The following is a 23,703-nucleotide window of genomic DNA, read 5'->3' as shown; positions in this document are numbered from 1 at the left end:
GACTCCAGGATCATGACCTGAGCCGAAGGCAGTTGCTTAACCAACTGAGCCACCCAGGCGCCCTATTCTTATTTTTTTTAAGATTTTATTTTTTTATTTATTTGAGAGAGAGGGAGCATGAGCGTGGGGGGGAGGGGAAGAGCAGAGGGAGCAGGACAAGCAGACTCCGTGCTGAGTGTAGAGTTGGATGTGGGGCTCCATCCCACAACCCTGAGATCACGACCCGAGCTCAAGAGTCAGTTGCTCAACCGAGTGAGCCACCCAGGCACCCCGAAACTTATATTTTTATTGAGTGAAGAAAGAAATCAGATCAGAAACAAGGACATCAGTTTAATATTATGCACAGCTTTAGAGTGGACTAAGATGGATAATATGACTTTTAAGAGGTAACATTTGAAATCAATGACAAAATGGAGTGATACGAAGACCAGTGGGTAAGTAGTCTAGGCAGAGGGAACGTCAATGCCAATTCTCTAAAGTGGGAATGAGTTTGGCATCTTCAGGGAACCACTGGGGTAAGGAGGAGGAGGCAAGTACTACATGAGGGAGTAGTTAGGCAGGTTTCAGATCATGTAGGATTTCTTAAGTGATAGTAAGGAGTTTAAGAAGTTTGGATTTAATTTTAAGTAAAGTGGGAAGCATTTGGAAAGCTTTAAAGAGAAATGGCTTGATCTTATTTAGAGAAGTAAGAGAGGACACAGGGAGATCAGTTAGGAATCTATTATTGTAGTAGAGGCAAAAGATGATAGAACTGTGGACTAGGGTGTTGGCTGTGGAGATGGAAATTAGTGCTCAGATTCAGGCTATGTTTTGGAGGTTGAGTTTTTGGGACTTGCTGATGGAGTACATGAGGGAGGGTGAAGAGAGAGAGCAACGAAGAATTAAAATGAAAATTTGTGTCTTGAGCAACCTGATGGACCTTGGGGCTCTTTTCTGAGAGGAAAGACTAGGCGAGGGAGAATCAAGAATTTTATTTTTTGGCCACGTTATGTTTAAACTGCCTATTGGATATCCAAGAGATGTCCAGCAAAGAGCTGAATACATATTTCCCAATTTCCCAGAAGGGTCAGAATGGGAATGACAGGGATACAGCCAGATTGAGGTTACCTGGAGAAGTGTGTGGATACAGAGAGAGGGAAGGGCCAGTACAGCATCCTGGGGCAAGCCGATGTCTAGAAATCACATACAGGAGGACCAGCCAAGAAGCAGCACCTAGTGAGGAAGGAGAAAAAACAATCAAGTGAGGCTCAACTGAAGGCAAGACAGTAAAGCAGCTTCACGGAGGTAGAATGCTGCTGGCCAGTGGAGTAAGATGAATACTGAGAAGAAACAATTAGCTTTGTTAACATGCAGATCACTAGTGTCCTCGAAAGAGCCTTTCAGAGGAGGGAGGGGTGAGCAAGTCAGCCAACTGGAGTGAGTTTAGGAGAGAATGTGAGGTGAGGAGACGTAATGGCAACCACTATCGTTTGACTAATACTTTCTAGAGACAGTGCACATTTTGGCTTGCATTTGCATTTACAAATGCTTGAGAGAAAAAAATCTCAAATATTTGTTATAAGCCTATGTGTTTTGTTCCCATGTTAAATTTCAGATCTCACATCTCTATAACTACTACATTTAAAAACAAACTGAGGGGCAACATACATCCTAAAGTGCATAAAGTGCACTAATCTCAACATGTACAGCTTGATGGTTTTTTTTTTTTTTTTAAGATTTTATTTATTTGACAGAGGGAACACAAGCAGAGGGAGAGAGAGGGAGAAGCAGGCTTCCCACTGAGCAGGGAGCCCGATTCGGGGCTCGATCCCAGGACCCGAGGATCATGACCCGGGCGGAAGGCAGCCGCTTAATCGACTGAGCCACCCAGGCGTCCCTTGATGGTTTTTTTATATGTGTACTCTCGTGTAACCAACTGTTCAGACCAAGATAAAGAATGTGAAAAGCATCCCTTAAGGTTCCCTTGTGCACCTTTCCAGTCTATAATCCCCCATTAGTAAACCAATATTCTGATTTACATAAACATTCATTAGCTTTACTGCAAAAATTTTCAAAACAAACAAATGAAAACTAAAGGGCAGTTAACTGGAAATTGCTTTTGTGTAAACTTACCAATTGGCCTAAGTATGAATACCAATTATTTGGCGCCAAAATTCTGAAGCAATTTTGAAGCCAGTCATCTCCGAAGCCCCGCTCCACTTCCTTCGCCACGCCTCCTGTTTGCTCTTCTCCTTCCCAAAAGTCCTGGGGCTCACCAGGCGGTGGGAAGAGACCGCTTTTCTGTCATGCGCACTAGGGATAGGCGCGCTTCCCTCTTTTCAACAAACCAACTCACTAGGACCCGGCCTCGTCATGCGCATTGAGAGTTCCCAGGAGCGCGCGGTGAGGCGCATGAGCAGATAAGCTCGCGAGGGCGGAAGTGAGCAGCGGCTGCGCGGAGGTTGGGGCCGCCGCGCTTGCTGTGGGGTGGGCAAGCTGCAGAAATGACGCCCCCCGGGAGTCGCGTGGTTCCAGTGGCAGTGTTGCTGCTTTTGCTTTGGGGGGCTCCCTGGACCCACGGGCGGCGGAGCGACGTGCGCATCATCACGGACGAGAACTGGAAAGAGTTGCTGGAAGGAGAGTGGATGATAGAATTGTGAGTGTGGGGGGCGGTTGTCTAGGGTCCCCTCGGTGGGCCGGAAAGTCCGTGTCCTAGATCCAAGTCTGGACACCCGACTTCACCTCCATTCACCACCTCCTGCGGGTTCCAGGTTCGCCAGTACTCCACTCCGAGCCGTGGAGCCGGCGCCCCTGACTCCTCGGGATCCCTAAACTCTTCGGATCAGCTTGGTCCCACCCCCTCCTCGTTTCTTATCGGGAAATACTAAGTTTCTTCTAAAGTGTGTACCCCCAGTTTCGTTTCTAGAGCTGTGGTGCTCCTAAGAGACGGCGTTCAACTTGGAATTCTCTCAACTTTTCATGACTTTGGGGCTGGAGGGTGTTCGTCTGACTAGTTTCTATACGTTATCTATAATAGAATGATCTTTCACAAACTTCTAGACTTACTTTTCACCAAATTTTACAAAGCAGGAAATTGAGCAGAACCTCACTTCTCCTTTGGTCTAATTATCCTTTAACAGTCCACTTACAGTGTTGGAATTTGAGACTCTTTTATTTTATGGACTGGGTATATTTTTATTTTAGGTGCTGAGTAAATTCAAGTTGGGTTATTGTTAAATTTTCTTTATCTTTTTTTTTTCTTTTCTCTTTCTATGCATCTCAGTTTTCCTTTGGATGTGTGTTTTTGCCAAGTACTGAGTATCTTCAATTGTTACTCTTACATTCAAGTGTTATTGCATTAAAAAATAAAATTAATGTATGATTGTGATTATAAACTCTGAAGACCACCGGGTCATCATTTACTCGTCAGAGGAAATCATATGTCTGTGGTGATTCTGTTATAATGTCTCTTCTGCATGGGTAGAAAATAAACTGCCAGCCTTTGCTTTAGTTGCTAAATTGGTGGTGGTGGTGATGATGGTTGTAGTACTATTGATAATAGTAGGGTTAGTGGTATTAGTAACAAACACCACTATTGAGTGTTAACTGTACTAAACACTGCTAAGCACTTTATATACACTATCCTATTTAATTCTCTACAAATTTTGTAAGATGGGTTTTACTTCCCGCATTTTACAAGTGAGAGAAATACCTAAAGGCTTTAATTAATCTGACCTGGTATTGCTATACCGGCTTCCTTTCCGTTTTCGAAGCCTAAGAGTAGGTATGCAATAATTGTTAGAACAGCCCCCTTCTTTAACAGAGTTCGGGTGAGTGTTTTCCTGTGTGCTTGGGTTACCAGTTAATGGATGGAGGTGGATGTCCCTAAAGGAGAGCTCAGAAGGCCAAATCAATAACTCTTGAGTCATAAAATTAAAAAAGGCATAGAATATTTATATGGAGGAAAAGATAGGGGAAAATGTTTATGTAGTATACATATAATCTGTAACTTAGTGAAATGAATTTTCAGGCACTATTGAAGCTATGCAGGGGAGAGGAGATATAACCAGAGACAACATTTGGTTTTTATTGTCATGAATAACTTGTTTTAGATTGTGCCAGTAAAATATTCACAGTTTCATGAGTATTAAACAATAGTGATTATGAATTTATATGCAAAATACAGTCAAGTAATACTTAGGAGTTTTTTTTTAAACTCGTTTGATCAAACTGTAAAAATACAATGGTCAAAAATTTATTAGGGGATTTGAATTAGAACTTCTCTGTGAAATTAGAATATACTGTAGTACTTTTTCCTTTAGCTTACTGAGTTTGAGGTTAAGACTTAAAAAGCGCCTAAGAAACAAAAGGAACTTGAAAAGGGGATCTAGTACTAGTCTTAATGATAGTCTGCTCTTGTTACAAGTCTGTTATATGCATTACATCCATCCTGATCAGTTTTGTTACAGAGATATTTTCATTGAAATACAATCTCTTGTTAAGGACTTTTCCCTTTTATGTATGGTACTAGTCTTGTTCCACAGTGCCACTTACTTTTAGGAGTTCTATTTTCATAAAATAAGTTCAAATATAATGAAATGTAGAAACTGTACTCTTGTGTTCAAGTACACGCTTTATTCTTCTTGGTTTCATTAAAAAAAAAATGAGGCAAATTAAAAGACGATATGCAATAAAGCGAAGAATAAAATCCTAGGGAGAAGTCAGGGCCTTGAAAGATGCAGAATATCAGAGGAGTAATTAAAAAGCTAATAAACTTACCCATAGATTTGTAAACCTGAGGTCTTAGAAACTGGCTGACCAAGGGCTGGCCAGAGGAATTTTGTTTGGCTTGCCTAATGTTTGTGTCTGGGTTAACTTTTGAGGTAACATTTTTACATAAAAATGCAGATTTTCAGCTTTTAAATAAGATAGAGCCTGCTTCCTAGCTGTAAATCCCTTCCTGGTGGTCTTGCTGAGTGATTGATGGTGCCCCTCTTAAGCAGGGGCATGCATTTCCTTGTTCACCTCAGCCATGGGCACTTCCTATTTTTCTCATTTGTGACTCATGTAGTGCAAAGTATTAAAACTGGTGAACTCCAAATTTGGTTTTGAGGTTTCTGGTTGCCACATATTTGGGGAGAAATTCAAATTTTTTTTTTTTTAAGACTTTATTTTTTGAGAGAAAGCGCACATGTGGGGGAAGGGGCAGAGGGAGAAGCCAACTCCCCGCTGCTGAGCAGGGAGCCTGACTCGGGGCTCCTTCTTAGGACCCTGGGATGACCTGAGCCGAAGACAGATGCTTAACCGACTGAGCCACCCAGGCACCCTGAGAAATTCAAAGGTTTTTAAAGAGCCGTTTTGCATGTGAACTTATGAACTTATTTTTGTGTCTTAAGAACTTATTTCAGAATTACTTTTCTGTGATCAGCGTTATCAGTTAGTTTTGATTTCCAGAACGTTAGACCCACAGTTAAAACTTTTTCATCTTCACAAAATTAATCATTTTGCTGTTTTGTTTTTAGTATAAAATATTCTTCATAAATTATACACTTAGAATTTTTATCTCCATATGGTCATATTAGATTGCTTAACTTTTTTTATACTCTGTTTCTTAGTTATGCTCCATGGTGTCCTGCTTGTCAGAATCTTCAACCAGAATGGGAAAGTTTTGCTGAATGGGGAGAAGATCTTGAGGTTAATGTTGCAAAAGTAGATGTCACAGAGCAGCCAGGTACTGTAAGTCTGTGGTTAGTTTTTGCAGATTGGGTTCATATGTTCATCCTGTTTGCCACATCACTTGGTCTTAACTACCTTTTATTAGGTTTTGAAAACATAACTGTCTGTAGTACTTAAGCTGACTCACCCACCTCTCTGATGAGGGATCCTTGTGCAGTGGCTGCAGAAAGCAGATTCTGTGGTTGTATATGCAACTCATTCCTTTTATGTGTGGCTCTAAGGGACCTTGGAGACATTGCCCTCTCCCCATTCTTGCCCGTTTAACTGCCTCTGATCTTTTTTTTCCTTTGTATCCCAGGCCCCAGAATAGTGTGTAAGATGCCTTTGAGAAGTCCTAGAATACTGTGGTTTAGGTGGACATTGGAAAAACCATCATTTGCATCCATACCAAGCTTCAGAATAAGGAGCATGTGGTTGAAGTTTTTTGTAGAGCCAAGGGCACATTCCCTGACCAGCGATCCGAATCTCTTAATTGGGTTTCAAATTTAATATCTGTGATTTGAGGACATGCTTTTAATACAAAGACCTCAAGGTTGTGGGGTCAAATATACTCCTGACTTGGCCCCCTGAATAAGTGGCAGGCTCTGTTCTTAAGAATGCTCCTTTCTTAGACCAGCCTCATCTTAAGTGTTCTTGGTCACAATAAACCTGGATTTGTTGACTCCGTTCCCACCCCAGATGGTAATAATAGCTAATATTTATTGAATGCTTACCTAGTACAGATATTGCTCCAAGTGTTTTGCATTTATCCTATACAACCTTGTGAGGTAATATCCCCATTTTACAGATAAGAAAACTGAGGCATAGAGAGATTAATCCTTAGTTATATTATTGCCTAACACATGGTTAATAATGTTATTGTTATTGCTCATCTTACGAAAGGTTCAAAATATTTTCCATTTTAACAACATGTTAGACTCTGCCTTTGTTTTTTGAATGTCAAATGCAATTTCATTTGATTTTAGACCTTTCTAAAACTACTGTTATATTGTGCTGCCCCATTACTCATCTTATCATACAGTGGTATAATTGATCAAATGTTAATACATATATATTCACAGATATCTTCAGTATTCAAGCTTTTACGTACTTTTAGTTGAGATAATGTGCAATAGTGTTTATTTATTAATTTTATTTTACTATGTTATGTTAATCACCATACATTACATCATTAGTTTTTGATGTAGTGTTCCATGATTCATTGTTTGCATATAACACCCAGTGCTCCATTCAATACATGCCGTCTTTAATACCCATCACCAGGCTAACCCATCCTCCCACCCCCTTCCCCTCTAGAACCCTCAGTTTATTTCTCAGAGTCCATAGTCTCTCATGGTTCGTCTCCCCCTCTGATTTCCACCCCCCTTCATTTTTCCCTTCCTACTAAGTGTTGATTTTTTAAAGTTGCTTTCAGTACATAATTGGGATTTTTTTTTTATTGTTTGTTACAAAGCTCAGCCATTTTTAGGTATAATTTCATATGCTTTCCCAGTTAGTATTTAAATACAGAATCAACTTTTAAGTAGTGATTGTTGGCTTATATAAAACCTGTTGTGTGTTCTTTCTTGTATTTATTTCTAATCTTTATCATTTTTAGGGCTGAGTGGACGATTTATCATAACTGCTCTTCCTACTATTTATCAGTAAGTATTTGAAGATTCTGTAATTATGGAGAAGGATGCAACATAGTATAATCAGAATAGTAGACCTCTGGCCTGGGTCATGTTTAAAGAGCATTATATTCAGTAAGGCTCATTTTGCTCTTAGCACTATCCTAGGTGTCTTTAGGTAGATGGTTGAGGTATAAAACAGTCCCTGGTTGGGGTTCCTGGTGGCTCAGTCATTAAGCGTCTGCCTTGAGCCCAGGTCATGATCTCAGGGTCCTGGGATTGAGCCCCGCATCAGGCTCTCTGCTCCGCGGGAGGCCTGCTTCTCCCTCTCCCACTCCCTCTGCTTGTGTTCTCTCTCTCACTGTGTCTCTCTGTCAAATAAATAAATAAAATCTTTAGAAAAAAAATGAAAAATAAAACAGTCCCTGGTCTCAGAGCTTTGTAATTATTTTGGAGGGTGGTGTTCACATGAAATCGTGTGAAGCCATATAGCATTGTAAATGATTATGAGCCCAGAGTTGTTAAGTCCTGTAGAAAGTTTGGTAAGGGAAAAATCACTGGGCGAGTAGGGTGGTTCCTGGAGAATATGGGGATGAAAATGCAACCCTGAATTTTCAAAAGAGTGCAGAAGTAAGCATTCCATCCTTTCAATAATCTCATGAACAGTCATAAATAGGGAAATTGTATGTTCAAAAATGAACTAAGAAAGGGCTATAGCTCAGTCTTCGGACAGTAGTAGGTGAAATGATTGAGTGCTAAGTCAGAATGAGCAAGATTATGTAGTCTTCAGTATCAGGTCTTTTAGTTTGAATTTATCTTCTAAATTGGGGATAGGAAGTCTCAAATCTGTACAGGCATACCTCATTTTATTGTGCTTCCCAGATATTACAGCTTTTTACAGATTAAAGGCTTGTGGCAACCTTGTGTCAAGCGAATCTATCCACCATTTTCCCAACAGCATTTGCTCACTCTGTCTCTGTGTCACATTTTGGTAATTCTTGCAGTATTTCAAACTTTTTCATTACTCTGTTTCTTATGGTGGCCCATAATAAGTGATTACAATTTGCTGAAAGCTCAGATGATGGTTTACATTATTTAGCAATAAAATATTTTTAAATGAAGGTATGTACATTTTTTTTTAGACATAATACTATTGCATAGCATTAATAGACTATAGTATAGTAAATATTTATATGTACTTGGAAACCAAAAAGTCTTGTGACTTTATTGTGATAATTGTTTTACTGGGGTGGTACTGTGATATCTCCGAGGTATTGCCTGTACCTGCCCGATACCTTAAAGTTCGTCTAGTTGGTGGGTTGAATGCCAGGAGGTACTTCTCATTTAAAGTATAAAAGCAAGCTGGCAATTTTTTGTGTGTCTATATCTCACTTTTCTTTGTCATTTTTCTTTTTCATGTTTATGTCTGTTTCCCTCTACCTTTGTATTCATCCCTACTCCCTTTGTGTCTTTTCATGTCACCATAAGTACTACTGTCCCTTTTCACTCAATCCTTTTCTCCACATGTCCCTTAACTGGTTCTGATTGTGTCTCTCATCTTCCTTCTCACTTCTTAACATCCCTTAAACTTACCTGGAATTTCCTGTGCTTTTTTAACTCACGTTGTTTATGCCCATTCTTTTGCCTGTTGAACTTCTACCTATTCTTCAAAAACAGCTCAAATGCCATTGCCTTTACAAAACATTTTTTTGAGTGGGGGCTTTCTTGTGGTCTTTGGCTCTGGATGGCTAAAGGATCCTCTAACCCTACTGTAGGTAGTAGGGAGCTCTTGAAAGTTTGCACTTAAGAGATAAAAATAGAAGTATTGTATAGGATTAGACTGGCAGTGTTATTGAGGGCAGTTTGAAAATAGTGAAGATGTGGGAGGAGAAAGAGAATTTTTGAACCTATGAGAACTCCATACATTGGGAATGGGAGGGAGGGAGGGGCCTATCAGGAAGAATGCAAAGTAGACTGTAAAATACAATCACTGAAATAGGAGGAAAGGAAATATGACCAGATACCTCCGGCAATTTAAAGTAGCATGGCTAAGATGATGTGATTAGTGCTGAAAATTCCAGAAAAATGCCTTTAATTTTTAACCTAGATAGCTTAAAAGTAGCTAATAATTAATAAGTGCCAGACACTATTCTAACTTTACATATAGTCATTCTTTTAATATGTTCATTACACATTTATTGAGATATATGTTCATTACGTATTTATTGAGATATAATTGACATATAACTTCTTTGTGTCATTGTTTTACTATTTGGAAAGATAATAATAGTCTTAAGGCTTATTATTGTTTATAACCCCATTGTTTAAATAAATTTGGAGCTAAGATGTTATGAGTAGGCAATTAGTATAATTTGTTACTTGTGCATTACTAATGATTTTGAATATAAGGATTGATTGTAAAATGAGGTTAAAGAAATAGCAAAACAAATACAAATTTATTTGGTTCTGTTTAATAATGTGATTCTGATCCTCTTTAGTTGTAAAGATGGTGAATTTAGGCGCTATCAGGGCCCAAGGACTAAGAAGGACTTCATAAACTTTATAAGTGAGAAAGAGTGGAAGAGTATTGAACCTGTTTCATCATGGTTTGGTCCAGGTTCTGTTCTGTAAGTATGAGGATTTTTCTTTTATTTATTTCAGAATTAACTGGACCAATTATATTTTGTGGAAATAAAGCATTTATGTAGACCCTTAAGGTACATTCATATTTACTGTGATATTTTTAGCTTGACTTTTTCTTCTAAGTCAGATGCTTTGATCCTTGTTAAGCTAGAAGGAGGCATTCACTAGAATTGAAAGCCTTTTCAGGAATATTTTAGCTCCGTAGATCATGGTCATTTCATATCAAAAACTAATCAGTCTTACTGAGCAATATGATGGGTAAAGTTATCATTTGAGCTTAATATTTGAATGAGAAACCTCAAACATACACCTCCTCTTGCTACTTTAGATTTCAGTTCTTAATGTGATTAAATTATTCTACCCATCTGATAGTATTTTGGTTGAATAGTATGGATGAACGGTACCCTTAATGGCATGAGTAACCACTGGACTTTATATATAGCTAGATATATGGAGTAGTAAGGGTTGGAGATAGCATATTTCCTGCTAGCTGTTGGGGTGTAAGGCCTCATAGGTCATTTGAGAGACATCTAGAAATACTGAGTTTTGCTGAGGTCCCCATGGACTCATCCTGGTGTGGCTAAGCTATCTCTTCCTGTCTCCTCACCACACTTGCTCTTGGTATACACACCAAGATCTACCAATGGTATATACACACCAATGGTATAAGAGATAAAAATATAAAGAGATATGAAAATATAAAAAGATATACCAATAGTATATACACACCAATGCTGTAAGAGATAAAAATGCTCTGGGTTCTGGGAGTGGAGGAAAGATCAGCCATAAGCGATATTTTGAAATAGAATTTTGTCTTCAGCACCTTTCCCTTACACCTCTCTTCCTGTGAAAATCTCTGAATTGAATTGTCCTGTAGCTGTCAGAATTCCCTCTACTGAACCACCGTGCCAACCCAGTTAAGGCACCTGATCTTCCTGATAGAGCCTAATTAGTGCTGATTGTAGTGAGGCTCTACGGTGCTTTATGTTTCAGTTCTTGTTCCTATTCCCGTTTTGCAATTTAAACAACAGAAACAACATGATTGAACCACCTTTCTGTGTTCAACTGAAAATGCAACTGATTTTTGTTAATTTGAAATCTCATAAATGACTTCTCCCCTCTCCAGTAGAAGGGGTTGCTTGTAAGACTTTGTTCAGAGACTCCTCAGGGATTCAGCAGTCCATGCCTTTTGTGTTGTGGACTGAATAAGAGGTACTTCCAGTGTCAGTGTGTTCACCCACCCGATGATGGGCAACAGATGGGTCATCCTGCCTACAGGAACTTTGGCTTAGGTGTGAATTAGTTTTATGTGTTGGTGGCAACACTTGCTCTAGAGGGGAAACAGTTCGGAACCCACAAACCGTTTTTAGTTCTGGAGCATGCCTTTTTCTAACTTTCCATCTAAACTATTTGGGTTTATGTGAAAATAATAATAATTTTTATTTATATTATTACTTAGCATTGATTTTCAATGTAATTTCTTTGTATATCATTAAACTATATCAAGCTAATGCTATGATAAGTTTTATTTAATTTTAACACAAAAGGTGGGTAATTCTTAGGTGGGAAGGATCAGTTCAGCAAGTGCTCCCAGTTCTTCCTTCAGGCTCCCTTCTCTGCTCATTCTTTGGAGAATTTTAAGTGTCAATAAGAGTTGCCATTTGCTTACAGTACACTTGACTTTAACTGGTTCCATAGAGCTCTTAAGCTGTTATTCAGAGTATATTGGAGAAATCATCAGGTGAAAGGTGAAAGGCTAATGGCAAAGCAGTAGGGACAAGGAAAAAAGTTATCAAGTGTTTTATTTATGAGGACATCACATAGTGACAGCAATTCAAGAACTGTTAATTTTCATTAATGAGCCTTCTTAATATAGGCTTGAAATCAGTGATGTATCACTAATCTTGATTAACACCAGCAATAAAATCTGTCATGTTGGGGAAATTGTAGACTGAAAACTAGAAGGTATAGATAGACACACATTCTACTTCAAAGCTGTGTGTCTTACTCAGTTTCTCAGTCCTCTCTCCTTTCTTTCAGGATGAGTAGTATGTCTGCACTCTTTCAGCTATCTATGTGGATCCGGGTATGGACTAAAGTTTTATTTCTATTTTAAACATTTTTGACACTACCCTTTTATTTTAAACAACCAGATTTTTTATTTATTTTTTCTTTTGATTTTAGACTTGCCATAACTATTTTATTGAAGACCTTGGATTACCAGTTTGGGGATCATATGCAGTTTTTGCTTTAGCAACTCTGCTTTCAGGACTATTACTAGGACTCGTAAGTATTTCATTTTTCAGAGTACTAGGAGAAAACCTTTTACGTCTGGTAATTTAATATAGTTACACGAGCTCAATCATATACGTTCAGATTTCTTGTGTTTATTTTTGCAGTGTATGATATTTGTGGCAGATTGCCTTTTTCCTTCAAAAAGGCGCAGACCACAGCCATACCCTTCCAGTAAGTATATTTTTTAGTATTTATTTTTTATTTTTTTGTTCACTGTAATTGTTCATTTCTGTGAACACAATCACACCTGTAACAGGTTGCCCTTCCAGCTTAGCTTTCTAAATGTGGAATGGTAGGTTATATTGGAAGTGGCAGGGGGATATTTATTTCATGTAAGAATGACAGCCTGGTGGATTTTGGAACATAGTTATTTTCTTGGGTTTTATAATGTAGAGAATTTTAACATTGCATATAACTTGTCGATATTTAATGACATTGATCTGATGTCATTTTATTTGAACCATCATATTCCTGGATCCATTTGAGTATACTTGAATCAGAAGAAGTTGAATATATTCTACTCTTGAAGTCATTATTTATTATAGTGATCACATTTGAAGATTTTTCTTTGTATGCTAGCCAAGTCTAAGTTTTTATGGTAGGGTATTGGGAACAGTAATTCTCGTAGCTGATTTAGGAGTGGCATTGACACTGGATTACAAGATGAGTTTATATAATTAGAAGTATTCACTGATGTCTGTCTTAGTATAATTGCCTCTCAAACATGCATTTAATCTTGAAAATTACGGTGTTATGGAAGCCTTCCTATTTGCTGTTTATAAAGAACTTTCACTTTGTGCCATCCCATTCACTTTTCCGTAACTCTAGATTTCATAAGTGATACTCTTTCCATTTTGTGGTTGAGGAAAATAAGGCTCAGAGAGATGAATTATTTTTCCAGGGTCACACAGAAGTGACAGAGTGGAAAATAGAGCCTAAATTAGATTGTTGGCATGACATTTTCATTGTGCTGCCTTTCATGACTTAGGATTTATTGAGGTCAGAACTCGTGAAATGATATCTGGAGATTGCTGATAACTGACAGGTTGTCTTTTCTTAGATCATTACATCAATACTGAAAAGGACATATACAGGGGAAGGAATCATTTTATCCAGCAAGAGCCACTGACATGTAGGGAAAGAAATGCAAGCACAGATGACTTAAGAGACAATTTAAAAGTTGGCGAATGTACATTTAATATTTATATCACTTGAAACACTTTTAACAAATTTGTCTCTTTAAGTAATCTGTGGCACAACTGATAGATAGTAACCCATACTTGAATCTGATACCACCCTTTCAATAGCAGGCCACATGATTTGAGTTGTTTTCCAGGATGTGTTTAGCTTAGATTTTGAGTTGCTAGGGAAAGACCCAACTCAGTCCAGCTTTAAGCAAAATAGAAGTTTATTGCTTCAGGTAGCAAGCAAGTCTGAGGGCAGAGATGGCTGGATCCTAGGCCTTAAATGTTGAGATGTTGTGTTTCTCAATTGCTTAGTTGTCCATGCCTTAGCTTGCTCCATTTTTGGCTCTTTCCAGTCCTTAGCATAAAATGATTAAGAAAGCCATAGCTCACAATCCAGAGTAAGAAGGAAATACACTTTTCCCCTCCACCCACCTATCTTTCAGAAAAATTCTGATGCACTCCACTAGTGTAAAGAGCTCACTTGTTTGGAACAGTCACTGTAAACCAGGGTTTCTCAACCTGGACACTTCTCACATTTGGGCTGGTTACTTCTTAGTTGTGACAGACTGTCTTTTGTCCATTGTTGGATGTTTGTCAGCATCCCGTTGGTTGGCGGTAGCACCGCTCCTCTTAGTTGTGACAACCAAAAGTATCTCCAGATGTTGCTGAGTGTTCTTTTGGGTGGGGCGGGTCGGGGGGAGGCGCATGTGTGCAGCAAAATCACCCCTGGTAGAGAACCACTGGGGTGAACTGTAGTGCTCACCACAGCTACATGCGATGTGGTACAGGGAAGGGGCTATTAACCCAACAGAAAGAGGGAGGCCCGACCAAACAACAGATTGTCTACCATGTGGTAATTGCTTCTGGTGTTTTCTTCTGCCTTGCACCCTCGCATCTCCCTACTCTTCTGAATTGCCTAAGATTAGGGGCAGTCTAGTATCACTGAACAGACTGACGCTCATTGGCCCAACTCTATGTTCTGTATCTCTCTGTTACATGGTGTGTTCTAAGTTTAAGTTAACTATCAATAGGCCTTGTTAAAAAAATGGAAAGGGTATGTGTGTGTAGACAGAGTTAAAAAGTCATTGAGCTGTACACTTAAGATTTGTACATTTCATTTGCAATTATATCTTAATAAAATTATATCTGTAAAGAAGAACATCTGTGAAACTCCTTGGAAAAAACCTGGATAAGAATATAACCGTCACGGGCGCCTGGGTGGCTCAGTTGGTTAAGCGACTGCCTTCAGCTCAGGTCATGATCCTGGAGTCCCAGGATCGAGTCCCGCATCGAGCAGGGAGCCCGCTTCTCCCTCTGACCCTCCCCCCCTCATGCTTTCTCTCTATCTCATTCTCTCAAATAAATAAATAAAATCTTTAAAAAAAAAAAGAATATAACCGTCAGTAGTAAATGTCTGATTCCTGTTCATGTGGGAACTGAAACAAGGGTAGTGTTGGAGTCTGTTTCAGTGTACTTGTTCACTGGAAGATTTAATAGCAAATTAAGATGGTTCTGTTGAATGCTGTGTATTTTCCACGTTCATAGCATTAATTTTGGTTTATTAATTTCAGTTCAGTTTATAAACAGGCAGGTAATTATAATGAATTTGGTAAGTAAAATGGATCTTTCAAACCAATTTTTATTTTTATGGTGTCACTCTTAAAGATAACTTTTTCCTTTTGGAAATCTAAACTTATGATTGATAAATAAGTGGCAAAGCAGTTTATGGGCATAGAATCGTGTCTTGATTTTACTCCAGTGCAAATCTATTAACAGCAACAACAGCAACAAAAACCCATTTCTGGTCTTGATCTTTTTTTAATGCTCACCATGAATGTTGTTGTCTCTTGCCATACAATGTTATTAAGATATTACTGACTATATTCCTGATGCTGTAGTTTTCATCTCAGTGACTTATTTATTTTATAACTGGAAGTTTGTACCTCTTAATTCCCTCTGGTCTTTATCTTTAAGAAAAATTATTACCTGAATCTTCTCAACCTTTGCAAAAAGTGGAGGAGGAACAAGAGGCTGATGAAGAAGATGTTTCAGAAGAGGAAGCAGGAAGTAAAGAAGGAGCAAACAAAGACTTTGCACAGAATGCCATAAGACAACGTACTTTGGGTCCTTCATTGGCCACAGATAGATCCTAGTTAATTTTTCTTAATATCATAATATTATTTTGGCAGAAAGAGAAGATTGATCATTTCTTTTGGTTTGAAGTGAACTGTGACATGCTTGTACATTGCAGGGTTCAGTCTAGATTATCATTAGATTGAACAGACTACCTTCAGAAAATAAAAGTAGCACTACATAAAAACGTTTGAAATAGGATTTAAGAATGGCAATATGATGGTTTAAACAATTCTTTAATTTTTGAAAAATCTGGTGCCAAGCAATAAGATTTGAGTATGTTTGTTTAATAATCGGTTTCAAGTTTTCTGAGTTGAAAATTTACATTTCCCGAATATTGCATTATTGAGGTATTTAAGGAGATTACTTTGGAGAAAAAGATTTCTCATTTGATATAATTTTTCTCAGTTTCACTGTGTGAAAAAACGAACATATTTCCCATAAATGGGAACTTTGCCCATTGTCTCAAGAAATGTGTATTTGAGTGACAACTCTGGTCATTTTAGAGAGATAGTTCAAGATTTCTTCATATTTTTAGATTATGCAACTAATAAAAACTACCTTGTTTAATTACAGTTTTCTACATGTGATAATACAGGATATGCTACTGATTTAGGAAGTTTTTATATAAGTCCATGGTGTTGTCTTGATTCCTATAAAGGTTGGTTACCTTTTTTGTTCCCCTCTGTTCAGTGTATGATTTGTATTTTTCTTAACCATGGGTTACATTTTTCATTTTCCAAATTGGATAATTTTTGGAATGTTTTTCATTCTTTAATAAATAGTCCTTTTTTGTTGTTTCAAACCGAAGTTTACTGAGGGATCCTTAAAATTGAAGAGCTGTCTACTTGATCATTTAAAATTTTGGCCATTCATTTCAGATTTTATATCATTCTGTTGAACCTCTCCTTGAACCATGTGTTTTTGTTTTTGTTTTTTTTGGATATGAAGGTGAGCATTCCTGATTTTTATTTGATGTGGAAAAGCCTTGGTATTTTACATTTTCAAAATTCATAGAAACTTAATTTGATATAAAATAAAGTTAGCATTCTACTCAGGAAAAAGTATCTTATAGTGTATGTTTTCAATGTATATTCATCACGCAGAAAGTTCCTAATTAATTTTACACAGTCTGTATATGCTTGATGTTTAAAAATCACAGCATTCTTACGTTTTTGAACACACAAAATCTGTATTCTGCTGTACTTTTTTATTGTGTAGTATTTCATAGGTGGGCATCAGCAGGATGGGACATTTAAAATATTTTTACTCCTCAGAGAGTTAGAGCACAGAGTTTTCACCTTACAGTGAAAGTAGGGAGGGTTGCTGGGTGGCAATAAGAACTGTATTACCTACAAGAAGGGAAAAAACCATAACTCAGAGTGAATCCCTTGTCCATTTATGTAATAGACAATTTCTGTAATGTCCCCTTTTGTCTAGATTCTGTTGCTGTGTGAATCCATTAGACTTATGCAGTATCATAATGTACAACAGTTTTCTTGAAAGGCCTTGCCTTTAGAATATTAAATATTCTACCATTGAAGAGTTTTGGATGTATAATAATTCTGTGATGCTTTAGAAAAATAGTCTAAGCACAAAATAAACTTTTCTAAGCACTTCACTCAAGCTGGAGACAAGTGTGATTTCTTGTTGCATATTAAGAAAAGCTTAATTACTTTGTATTTAATGATGTTCAGATGAATAGTTATGTCACTGTGTGTGTTCTTGATCTGCACAGTCAAAAGGCTAGAGTCATACACATCTTTTTCTGTTACTTGAGATGATAGAGGAAAATAGTACTTATTAATCAGGCATGCTATTTTCTAGTGTTCTAGTATACACGGCATAGATTTTAAGTTTCTAAGTGATTAGGAAATAGTATATATGTAGAAAATTAAAAGTAGCCTGAAGAGGTAGAGACTTGATATTTCAGAAAAGATAATATTGCATTTCATAAGGACTCTTGCATCTCTCCAGTGACTCTTCAATCACCCTAGACATCTGAATAAACAGTTTTCTGTCACACCAGCGGCGCACAGAAACTATAGGGATCGTTTTACCTTTAACAGACCCCTTTTGTTTCCATTATTGGGTTAAGGGTACTCTATATGGCAGAGAGATTAAGGTGCAATATCAGCGTCCTAGAGAACTCTGCTCATCACTGCTCCCCACCCCCCCCACTCCCAGTAATTATTCAGTGCTTCCATGGAGGTGTAAAATCTGATCACTCCAATGGAAAATGCAGTTCTACCACATACTGAATAGATACTTAATGAGCAAGAATGACAAGAGTTGTAATGAAGAATCCTGTGTATATAATAGTAGCTTCCATTCACGAGGGTTCTTTTTTCTCCACATATTGGCCAACATTTATCTCATCTCTGAGTCTAGTCATTCTGACAGGTGTAAGGTGATACCTCATTGTGGTTTTGATTTGCATTTCCCTGAGGATGAGTGACATTGAGCATCTTTTCATGTGTCTGTTGGCCATTTGGATGTTGTCTTGGGAAAATTGTCAGTCCGGTCCTCTGCCCATTTTAATCGGATTATTTGGGTGTTTTTGGTGTCAACTTGTATAAATTCTTTAATATGTTTTGGATATTAGCCCATTACTGGATAGATCATTTGCAAATATCTTCTCCCATTCAATAGGTTGCCTTTTCATTTTGTCGGTGGTTTCCTTCACTGTGCAAAAGCTTTTTATTTTGATGTAGTCCCAACAGTTTATTTTGCTTTTGTTTGAGGAAACGTATCTAGAAAGTGTTGCTAATGCCAGTGTCAGAGAAATTACTGCCTATGTTTTCTTCTAGAAGTTTTATGTTTTCAGGTCTTACATTTAGGTCTTTAATCCATTTTGAGTTTATTTTTATGTATGGTATGAGAAAGTGGTCCAATTTCATTTGTAAATGATGCTTTTGAAAGCAGTTTTCTGTCAAGTGTGTCCTTATTCAGCCCAGTGCATCAAAGGCATAGTTCTGGATGCAATTACATTATGAGATTAACATTAAAATAAACATTTTGACTCATTTTAGGGTTACCCAGGATATTCTGATCCATCACAACGGTTAAAGGTAGAAATCTTTCAATAAGTTATTTTTTCCATTTTGAGGTATGATTGACCAAACAAATTACTTTTGTTAGGGCTCTTTTATTAATAAAATAATTGACCTGGGGTGGAATTTAAATGAGTGGTCCTAACAGTAAATTTACAATTGTCAAAGTAAAATTTTAAGTATCTTACTTGCAGATTTAGATTTGTATTGTATATCTAGCAACTTTTGCATTTGTTTTAAAAACCATTAAAACAAGAACAACAAATTTAAATTGGAACTTTGATAATATATAAGTAGTAAGGTCAAATTCAATACTTGAACAGATCTAAAATATATCCTTTTTTTTTTTTCCCGTATCATTATTTTTAATGTCCAGCATTTACAATACGAGGGCCAGAGCTTTCTCCCCAATTCAAGTTTATAAATTCTCAATTGGCTTGTGAGGCCAATAGGGATACTTCTTGTCTAATTTGGTTTCTGGGAAGACTTCATTCAGGTCCTCAATGGTCATCTGATCAAATGGAATTATGTGCCTCATCTTCTCCAGCTCTTTTTCATATTCCTCAATCCTGGCCTTTGAGAGAGACATAAACTCGGCACAACTTTTCACATCTTTTTCTTCAGCATCCACCTGAACAGTATATTTATCCTCTGGCACAGGAACCTTCAGGGCATTAAACTTCTTCTCAAAGTCATCTACCAAACCAGCCTTCGCCACATTGGCCTTGTAGTAAGCCCAGTCGATAGCAGGTGGTTTCTCAGGGAGAGCAGCCAACCTGGAGGTAAGTGTCTTATTCCAGGATTTCAGGGAGTTAGCAATGGCCTTCTGGTTTCAGGGTATGATCTCCCCAAAAGCTACCCAGTCAATGGTTTTTAGAGCAAGTTTTCGCACAGCCATCTTGAGATCCTTCACCGACCCCAGCGGCCCATATATCCTTTCTTTTAATGATTGTTTCTTTTGAGTCATTAATTACAAATGGCAGTAATATCAGTATTGTGGCCATTAATGAAATCAGCTATCTCTCTACCTATCTGGCTGTGTGTGATATTATTTTTACACCTATTTTGGTTGTGTTTTGATAACTCAGACTGGTTGTATCCTGAAAATGAAAATATGAAAAATGAAAATGTAAGAAGTCAATTAACCAAATAGAGGTTAGATTCTCTGAAATTTCTTTCAAATCTAAATTAAGAGTCAGTTTTGAACTGAGTGAAAATATACTTAATTTTGAAGAATAACTTAAGTATTAAGTACTTTTAAAAAACTTTCCTAGGTTCAGTGTTTTTAATACAGCAAGTCACAGAAATAAGGTTGCCAGTGGATTGGAATATATTAAGTTCAGTACTTAGGAAGATTCAGCTTATTGCTACCTGGGCATTCTGAAGAAAATTTCTCTAAACTTCAGATGTTTCTGCTTCCACAGAAGCATACATACTGTATACTTGGTTGGAAAATTTAAATGTAATCAACTTTATCTCCCCGCCCCAATGTAACTAATACTCCTGAAACAATTTTAACAAATCCTCTGTTGTTCTGTGAACATGTTTCACATTCCATCTGTTGGTTTAAGAGTCAGCTCAAATCCCTTAAGTCCTTTCTGGCCCACAATTGTGGTTTTTTTTAAACTAAACTAAAATGTAGGTTTTCATCATTCCCTGGCAGTTAAATCACATTCTGTCTTGTAATATTTCTTCTCACATTTATTATACCAATTAACTGAGTGACACAGAGCAAATCACAGTACATCCCGTGGCCTCAATTTATGAGTTAAGTGATTTCTGGGGTTCTCTGCCTTTAACAAGATAGTCACTGTATTCATAAATTGTCTCTAAAGCCTGATTGTCATCACCTTGAGCCCTGGAAATAGTTTGAAACAAAGCATACTGTTGTGCGGAGACTTGGCAGAAGTCAGGAGACCTGGCCTCAAGTCTTTTCTCCGCCCCTGACTAGGAATGTGACTACTACCTCTCTCCACTGATTTTTCATTTTTGTGAAATCAGTGTAAGTCGAGTAGTATAGTTGTTGGATAAATTACTTTGAGGAAGTTCTTGAAATGAACAATGAAGTTATTTGCAACTTTAGTTTCCTGGGCAGGTTTCCTAGAATATTAATGCCATGGGAATGAAGACAGTTGAATAGTCAAGTTGTTCTTGTTGACAGTAAACTGTGGGTGTCACTAGGCACCAACTTGGGTCTTCCCGTCTACTGAGATGGGGGAACAGGAAAAGAAAAAGGCTATTCTGCCTTCACTATCATTGCAAACACTGATGCCTACTCTACTCTCTAACATTCATGTCCTTCACATCAGAACCCAGATTTTCCATTCTCCATCTTTTTCTCTTCAGCCATGTGCTTCAAGATAAGCTGACTCCCTCCTCATCTACTAGGGTTGAGTTTGGATTATTAAGACACATGTGGTCCAGCTTGAGCCAGTGAGGAGGTAGGGGCTTCTTCTCATAAGGTCTCTGCTTAAAAATAAGGACTCAAAGGAGAGGTCTTTTTCTTTTGGAGTTGGCCATTTTCTTAGAATTTTGTGACCATCTCAGAGCCTGAGGATGAAATGAACAGACAGGAGGGCAGAGCCAAGGGAATCAGAAAAGCAAAGCTAGAGCTTTGCCAAGAGCACATCCTACCTCCAGACATCTTGTTATATTAGAGATAATTTTTCTTATTACCTAACCGTGTTGAATAAGGCTTTTCAGTTACTTGTAACTAAAGTATCATTATGGTTCTCACCTTTCTGGACTTTGTGAACAATGGTGTCTTGATTTGGCCTAACTCGGCTCAATTCCATGTAATTTTCAGATTGCTCACCTCAAGCTATGGTTTACTTTTCTTCCTGTGACATTCCAAGGTCAGGAAAAAGAGTTATCTTTATATATGTGGTTGAAACTAATGGGATAAGTCAGTTGTACTCTAAACAGACTTGGTAGTGAAAGGTTAAGTGAGTATAGTTTTCATTTTGGGGAGCTATATTTTTTTCTTTAATTTTGCTCACATTTTATTACATTAGTGTTAGGATCTGTAAGCATTAGAGGTGAAATCCTGGAAGCTAAAAATAGTGTGTTGAGTGTAAGTATAGCTAGCTATTTAGTGTTAACTCAGGCTTTGAGCCTAAAATAGCCTTGTTTGGCTTGTAAAATACTCTTTTATTTGGATTTTGTGTTTAGTGAGCAAATTTCTATTTTCATTTTTGACAGTAACTTGAGTTTTCCACTGAGGATGAGAACAATATAAGTTTGAAGATGGTAAAGAAGGAATTATTTTGCCAATCTGTCTCATTTGAGGAGGAGCAAATAAAGGATGAGGTAGTAAAGGGTGAAGTTTGTTTATGTCTTCTGGAATGTTTCTTTTCTAAGTTTATTGTTTGTTTATTACCAAGATTAAATGAAAATGTGAAAATGTCAATCATAACTTAGCACGTGCAAACAGCTTGATATGGAAGGTTTCTAATCTGATGTTTATGAAAGGGGATTCCAGCAAATAACCGTACTGCTTAATAGACTGTAACTTGCATTGTAGTTTGAAAAACCTGTCAAGAATGCACTTTTTTTGAAGTGCGAGCTCCTTGTCAATGCATGCCTAGATGCCTCATTGTTGGGGGGAGCCGGACTCCTTGCTAACTTTGAGTTCTGTGCTGTATATAAAAATTTTTAGTTATATTCACTGTTCAGGTATGAATCCAAGTTGTTAAATGGCTCCAGCCTTCAGGCTGATTTTTAATCTGAGGATATGCAAATTGTGTAAAATGATGTGTTACTTATTCTCACCCTTGAATATGAACTTCCAGGGAGATTATAGTATACAAAGACAAGACACTGATGAGTTTTTCATTAAAGGGCTATCTTTTATTCTGTGATTATAGCCTTCTTAATGTTTTAAAATGAAAAATGCCAGATTTTTAAAAATGACCTTACTTTAGTAAAGTTAAGAATTGACAGTCTCTTGTGAGTATCTTAAATTTGGAGAATTTTACTGGACCATAAAATTTTGAAGTCTGGGAACCACTCATCTTTTCCAAGATGAGTAAACTGAAGTTTCTTCCCTAGACAGCTCATGAAGGGCAAATAGTAAGAATTCCAATCTTCTCACAGTTGATTTCTTCTTTCTTCATAAAATTTTCTCTGAGTGGAGTTATTGGAAGCTATGCCATGTTATACAACGGTAAGCTTAAATGTTCTGTTCACATTGTTAAATAGAACCCAAGTCTGATCAAGCAGGGCTGTTGGCTTATAGGAGATCTATCCAGTCACAGTTTGTATTTACTGTGCCATGTAAGCCTGTAGTAACCTCATTTTTCTGTGTCTCTGTGTTATGTTGGAATCATCAAGGAGAATAATTGAATTTTAGCTTCATCAGTAACATTTCCACCTGTTCATATAGGGAGATCAGATTAAATCTGATATTGGTGCTAAGGAATAGAAGGTGCACCAGCTGGGTACACTGAGGGTCTGTAACATTATTTTTTTCTGGTTGAAGCATCATTATTATATATAGTAACGAGAAGTACCCAAGTTCAGTTCATGTCAGTCACATTCTGTCCTGGCACCTTGTACAAGAGCTCAAGAAATGTTTGCTCAGTATATTTACTTAGCTGGTTACCACTGATCTTGAGGTAGACAAAGAAAGCTCTGACTTTGCACAAAACAGTTTTTATTAGAATATTTTCCATTTTATTTCACTAATAATACTCTGTCCTATGATCCCCATGAATTTACCTTATCTCTCCTGTGAGGTATTGTTAAGAACACTTTACTCATGGGGTGCCTTGGTGGCTCAGTTGGTTGAGCATCTGCCTTTGGCTCAGGTCACGATCCCAGGGTCCTGGTATGAGCCCTCCGTCCCCAGAGCGGGGAGTCCACTTGTCCCTCTCCTTCTGACATTTCCCCTGCTCATGCTCTCTCTTGCTCTCTCTCTCAAGTAAATAAATAAAATCTTTAAGAAAAAAAAGCACACTTTACTCGTGTGTACTGCTGTAGAGTTTACAAAGTGCTTTCACAAGCTTTGTCTCATTTGACTTACCACATCCTTAACGAGTGGACAGGGCAACTATTATTATTATTTTA

At 37.6% G+C, this 23,703-nt stretch overlaps 1 protein-coding gene, 1 long non-coding RNA gene, 1 other non-coding gene and 1 pseudogene across 4 annotated transcripts in view; 2 read left to right on the top strand and 2 right to left on the bottom strand.

Annotated features, from left to right (window-relative positions):
• The window catches only part of LOC115940182 (uncharacterized), a 21,950-nt gene extending 19,614 nt beyond the window's left edge, over window positions 1-2,336 (bottom strand). The window contains exons 1-2 of one of the 2 annotated variants that reach the window (XR_004074980.2): window positions 2,113-2,336; window positions 1,108-1,212 (exon numbers count right to left, since the gene is read on the bottom strand). This is a non-coding gene — a long non-coding RNA (uncharacterized LOC115940182). Of the gene's footprint in view, window positions 1-956; window positions 1,213-2,112 lie in introns of those variants that run through there. The other variant, XR_004074979.2, reaches the window with a different exon arrangement.
• A 61-nt stretch (window positions 2,337-2,397) lies between these two features.
• TMX1 (thioredoxin related transmembrane protein 1) lies at window positions 2,398-17,209 on the top strand. Its single transcript, XM_006731126.3, has 8 exons — window positions 2,398-2,635; window positions 5,595-5,710; window positions 7,313-7,358; window positions 9,824-9,952; window positions 12,009-12,054; window positions 12,153-12,254; window positions 12,368-12,434; window positions 15,425-17,209. Exons 1-8 carry the CDS (start codon window positions 2,484-2,486, stop codon window positions 15,601-15,603), a joined length of 837 nt encoding a protein of 278 aa, XP_006731189.2. The 5' UTR covers window positions 2,398-2,483; the 3' UTR covers window positions 15,604-17,209.
• On the top strand, window positions 5,820-5,953 carry LOC115940187 (small nucleolar RNA SNORA70). Its single transcript, XR_004074985.1, has one exon. It is a non-coding gene; the product is annotated as a small nucleolar RNA SNORA70 (small nucleolar RNA).
• A 1,783-nt stretch (window positions 17,210-18,992) lies between the features above and the next one.
• Window positions 18,993-19,538, bottom strand: LOC102740062 (ATP synthase peripheral stalk subunit d, mitochondrial pseudogene; annotated as a pseudogene).
• Between the last annotated feature and the right edge of the window lie 4,165 nt (window positions 19,539-23,703).

This window comes from Leptonychotes weddellii, chromosome 9 (genome assembly GCF_054177405.1).
Source record: "Leptonychotes weddellii isolate Sample4059 chromosome 9, ASM5417740v2, whole genome shotgun sequence".
Lineage (NCBI taxonomy): Eukaryota > Metazoa > Chordata > Mammalia > Carnivora > Phocidae > Leptonychotes > Leptonychotes weddellii.
Note: the sequence above shows the minus strand (reverse complement) of the source record. Positions and strands in the feature narration are given on the sequence as shown.

Bases quoted from the DNA above. Each gene is read 5' to 3' on its own strand.
- TMX1 (XM_006731126.3), top strand. From the start codon at position 2,484: ATGACGCCCCCCGGGAGTCGCGTGGTTCCAGTGGCAGTGTTGCTGCTT. The intron at 7,359-9,823 runs GTAAGTATTTGA...GATCCTCTTTAG, and splicing joins GCTCTTCCTACTATTTATCA to TTGTAAAGATGGTGAATTTA. The intron at 12,255-12,367 runs GTAAGTATTTCA...TTATTTTTGCAG, and splicing joins CAGGACTATTACTAGGACTC to TGTATGATATTTGTGGCAGA.